This window comes from Miscanthus floridulus, chromosome 13, assembly GCF_019320115.1.
Source record: "Miscanthus floridulus cultivar M001 chromosome 13, ASM1932011v1, whole genome shotgun sequence".
Taxonomy (NCBI): Eukaryota; Viridiplantae; Streptophyta; class Magnoliopsida; order Poales; family Poaceae; genus Miscanthus; species Miscanthus floridulus.
This window is the reverse complement of record NC_089592.1, coordinates 56592088-56596422: the sequence shown is the minus strand read 5'-3', so window position 1 is coordinate 56596422 and position 4335 is coordinate 56592088. Positions and strand designations below refer to the sequence as shown.

Below are 4335 nucleotides of genomic sequence, written 5' to 3'. Positions count from 1 at the left end.
GATCAAAAGCGCTAGGACTATCAATTTTCTATTGGTGATAAAGTGTTATTGAAGCTGCAGCCATACACTCAGTCTACTGTTGGTCTACTATGGCTAATAGACCATATCCAAAACTGGCATACAAGTACTTTAGTCCATACACCACCCTATAGAAAGTGAGTGCAGTACCATATCGACTGTAGTTGCCTGCAGGCTCTCTGATTCACCCAGTCTTTCACGTATCCCAATTGAAACCATTTACTGCAGATTTCTCTCCAGTCTATGACACATTGTCCATCCTCATAGAATTGGAAGCAGCTGGTACAATTCCGAAGCAAATCATTGATCGCCCTATGGTCAAGAAGGGCAATACAATAGTGCCTCAGGTAAAGCTTACATGGGTGGGTTTGCCAGACACTATCACTACTGGGAAGATTACTATGTGGTCAAGCATTGTTTCCCTAACGCTCTAGCTTGGGGACAAGCTGCAACTCAAGAGGGGGGAGATGTCACACCCATCGATCATCACTGATGGGAGTGACCTAGAGAAGAAGATGTTTTCCTCAGTAGATTACGCATTTGTCATATTACGTTTACATTCTTGTACTGAATTGTGGGGCCAAGTGGCCAGTGTTTGTATCGGCACATAAGTGCCTGAACCTGTGCTGTATCCGGCAACAACTCTATTATCCAGAAATCTAAGTCGCCAAGGCAGTGGGGTTTGCCCTGTCGGTGTCCTCGTCCTGTATCCACTCGCGAGCTCACGTCGACAGTGATCTACCGGCGGCCAGGGGTGACACGCCACCATCCTCAGCTACTGGCTGGCCGGAATCGCCCGTCCCCAGCTCTATGCTGCGTTGTACGGAAGAAGGGTGAACAATGCATGTTGCAAATATCTATTTTAAGTGTCTCAAATGTTTCAGAGGTATGTTGCAAGTGTTTCATACAGTTGTTGCAAAAGTATATCGGGATGTAGCACATGTTGCAATAGTTGTACACATATGTTGCAAACTCCTTTTCTCATTGTTTCATATTTTTTTGATGTATGTTGCAAGTGTGTTTATCTGGATGTTGCATATGTTTTCACAAGATGCAAGTGTTTTATATGGATGTTGCGTATGTTTACAATGGTTTCAAATGTTTTTCATGTGTTTTTGTAAGTGTTTCAGACGCATGTTTCAAATGTTTCATTTATTTTTAGACATATATTGCAATTATTGCATCTGTATGTTTCAAAACTAGATCGAGTGTAGTATCTTCCTGATGAGGACATCGCCACGCTGGACACACCGACGTCATGGTCTTCCCTAAGTTGCAATTCGTTCCTAACTCAGCTGCCACATCACCCTCGGATTCAGCAGACACGTCGTCACTGTTTTGGTCATAACTTTCTCATACGACATCGAAACGGGTCGTTCTTGGATGCGTTGGAAAGGGGACGCCGCCGCCGTCGTTTTGGATCTAGTCCCAGCTCCAGAAGATCCATGGATCATTCTGTGTGACCACGGCAAGGTGCTGCGTCACCTATTTGGGCCAACTTGGCCATGTATCGTGTCGGGCCTTAAGCCCAAGTTGTGGGCGCCCAACCCCTGGCCGTCCCCAACCCTAGGTCGAGTCTTAGACTATAAACACAGCCGCCGCCGCTGCTACACAATTGAGTTTTGTTTAGAGTTTAGTTTTCCATCGAGAAACTGAATTGTTCATTGTAACTGTGGTGACAAATCCTTTTACAGTGATCCAGGGCCCCCCGTTCTTGATCTCCTCCACTGTGTCGATTAGTCCTTTGGAACCGAGTTCTTGAATCCTCTATTGATATTCGCGTCATTCATATTTGCAATTTCAGATTGCGTGTTTTACCTTCTTGCTTGTGCTCTTCGATTCGCTTGCAGGAAAAGCCTTCTTGGCGAGGTCAATCAAGTTGTGCTTGGTTGATAACCAACGGAGCAGTGGTGTAACGGTTGCAGGGTTCGAATCGCGTCTGATTTGAAGCCGGATCGCCAACGTCGAGATCTCCACTAATCGAACTTACCGGCTACCTCTTGGAAGATCGGGCCTGTACTCATCACTTCCTGCTCGCCTTTCTGCTGTGTCGCTTCGGTGTCAGGCACGGGAAGACGAACACTGGATCGGGCGGACCCTATGTGCTTGCGGGCAGGCGCAGTAGGCGAGATGTGATGGGTAGGCGTGGGACGCGAGATGGGAGATAGCGGCGCGGGCGTCCGGACGGGTGGTTAACATTCGGGCGTCTGGACTCTAGCCACGTCCGTGGGTAAACTGCAAGGTGATATTGGTGGTCTCAACTCAAAGTACCCATCGTAGCCAGGTACTAGTATGGATAAGATAACGATCGATAGCGACTTATATTGGTAAATAAAGGTTCGGATGGACATTATTTGAGCTAGCTATAATAATAGGAATTGAATACAATCATGACGCCATAGCTCCGACGACCTTGTCCTTGTCCACTCCACAGTAGACCTTGAGCGGATCGCTGAATTTGAGCCCTTCCTCTGAGTAACGCCACTTGGAGTACTCCTCGTGGCGCAGCGGGTTGTACACCAGCGGGTGCTCCGCGTCGACGAGGTCCTCCAGCGCGCGCACCGCGACGCCGTCCTTCTGCCGGCGGCCGAACAGCACCGAGAACCGCTCGCGGTTGCTCGGCGTCCTCACGCGGTGGAGGCACGCCGGCACCCGCCCGTTTGTCACGACCTGCACGCACATACACACGCGACGGCGTGAGCACTCCCGTGATCATCAGAGAAATCAATCGCCTGAGCAAGTGAGAATCAATCGCGCGTGACGGCTCCAATTGTACCCTGAACTGCTCGCCGGCGACGAAGGTGAAGGTGCCGGTTTCGGAAGGGACGGCGACCCAGCGCCCGTCCCCGACGTGCACCTCGAGGCCTTCCACCTCGTGCTGCACGATCGCGGTCACCACGCTGTCGTCGTAGTGCGGCGGCATGGACATGCTGCTCTCCGTGTCCGGTGGCACGCCGTAGTGCGACAGCCGGATGACGTGGCCGAGCAAGCCAAAGTGGGCGCCGATACTCTCCTCCCGGGCGCTGAGGCCCTCTAGGACCAGCGTCTCCACCGTCTCCTCCAGCTTCATCATGTTCTTGGCGAACGACACGATCGTCTCACTGCGCGTGGCCGCAGGCGGCGGACAGCATCATCGTCGGTCGGTTAGAGCAACCGAACATCAATATTAAAGATGGCAGCAACAGGTAACTAGTTAGAAAGATGGCCAAGGAAGGATGTCTCGCTCTCACCAGAACTCCGGGTTCCCCTCCGGCCAGAGGATCTCGGCGAAGCCGCGGACGCTGGCGGCGTCGGTGGGTTCCACGACGCGGAGGCTCTCCCAGGCCATGCCGGGGAGCTGGCCGATGTAGCCTCTGAACTGCCCCTTGTCCGACACCGTCCGCTGCTTGACCTCGATAGGGAGCGCGAAGAGCTCCGGCAGGGCACGGGAGAAGAGCGCCCACCGGAGGTCCGCGCTGAGCGCGTCGTGCGCGACCACGACGCAGCCGTGCGCCACCATGGACGCGGTCACCGCGGCGCGGGCGGCCTCCCACCCGGCTCCCCCGGGCACCACCCCGCGGAGGTCAACCTTGGCGATCTCCATCTCCATGGCTCGCACCTCTGCGCCCCCGCTGGATCCCGTCCCGTCTCGATCTGGCTTCTGCTAATGGAATCTTTGCTGTGCTTCGCGTGAGGTGTAGTGTCTGCAGAAGTCAGCAGAGTAGGTGCGCCTAGCTCGTCATGTGACGCTGCTAGCTGGCGCCATTTTTATATTCGGACGAGGAAATCGTGCTCGTCGTTTACATTGGGGCAGCCGGGCAGGACACAGAGAACTATTTTTTTTAAATCTTTGTGTAAACTCTTTCTTTTTTTTTTTCTTCAGAAGACGCAAACTGCAGTAACAGCGCAAGGAAACAAGTTCGGCACGTTTTAGAATTGGTGCAGGGCAGCAGAAAGCGACTGGTGCAAGACTCCATGGCCATCTGAGCTATTTCTTGCAAATCAAATGGTGTTCTGCGCTAGTTGCAACCAGGTTGACAAAGTGCTGAACTGACCACACTTGGCGAAGATTACCAAATTTGTTGTGCTAGGTCATATGTAATTCTGATTTTATAGTGTTGAATTAATATATAATGGTTGTCGCTTTTTTTTTTCTAAAAGAATGGACATACTATACTTTATAGCGATGCTCGCACACACACATTTATCTCTATAAACGGAAGCACCTAGTAGTACATAATCCGGTTTTGTTTGGAACCACTTGTTTAAAAATCGATTTTTAGGGTGCGCGTGGATTGAAGAAACGTTTCAGTTTCTAGAGAAAATCAGGAGAATAAC

General features: G+C 51.3%; 1 protein-coding gene across 1 annotated transcript; it reads right to left on the bottom strand.

Moving 5' to 3' along the window:
• Window positions 1-2315: 2315 nt before the first annotated feature.
• On the bottom strand, window positions 2316-3741 carry LOC136501629 (probable 2-oxoglutarate-dependent dioxygenase AOP1). Its single transcript, XM_066497144.1, has 3 exons — window positions 3249-3741; window positions 2795-3119; window positions 2316-2688 (listed from the first exon to the last, which is right to left on the bottom strand). The coding sequence occupies exons 1-3, from the start codon at window positions 3605-3607 to the stop codon at window positions 2407-2409; spliced, it is 966 nt and encodes a 321-aa protein (XP_066353241.1). The 5' UTR covers window positions 3608-3741; the 3' UTR covers window positions 2316-2406.
• Window positions 3742-4335: the final 594 nt, after the last annotated feature.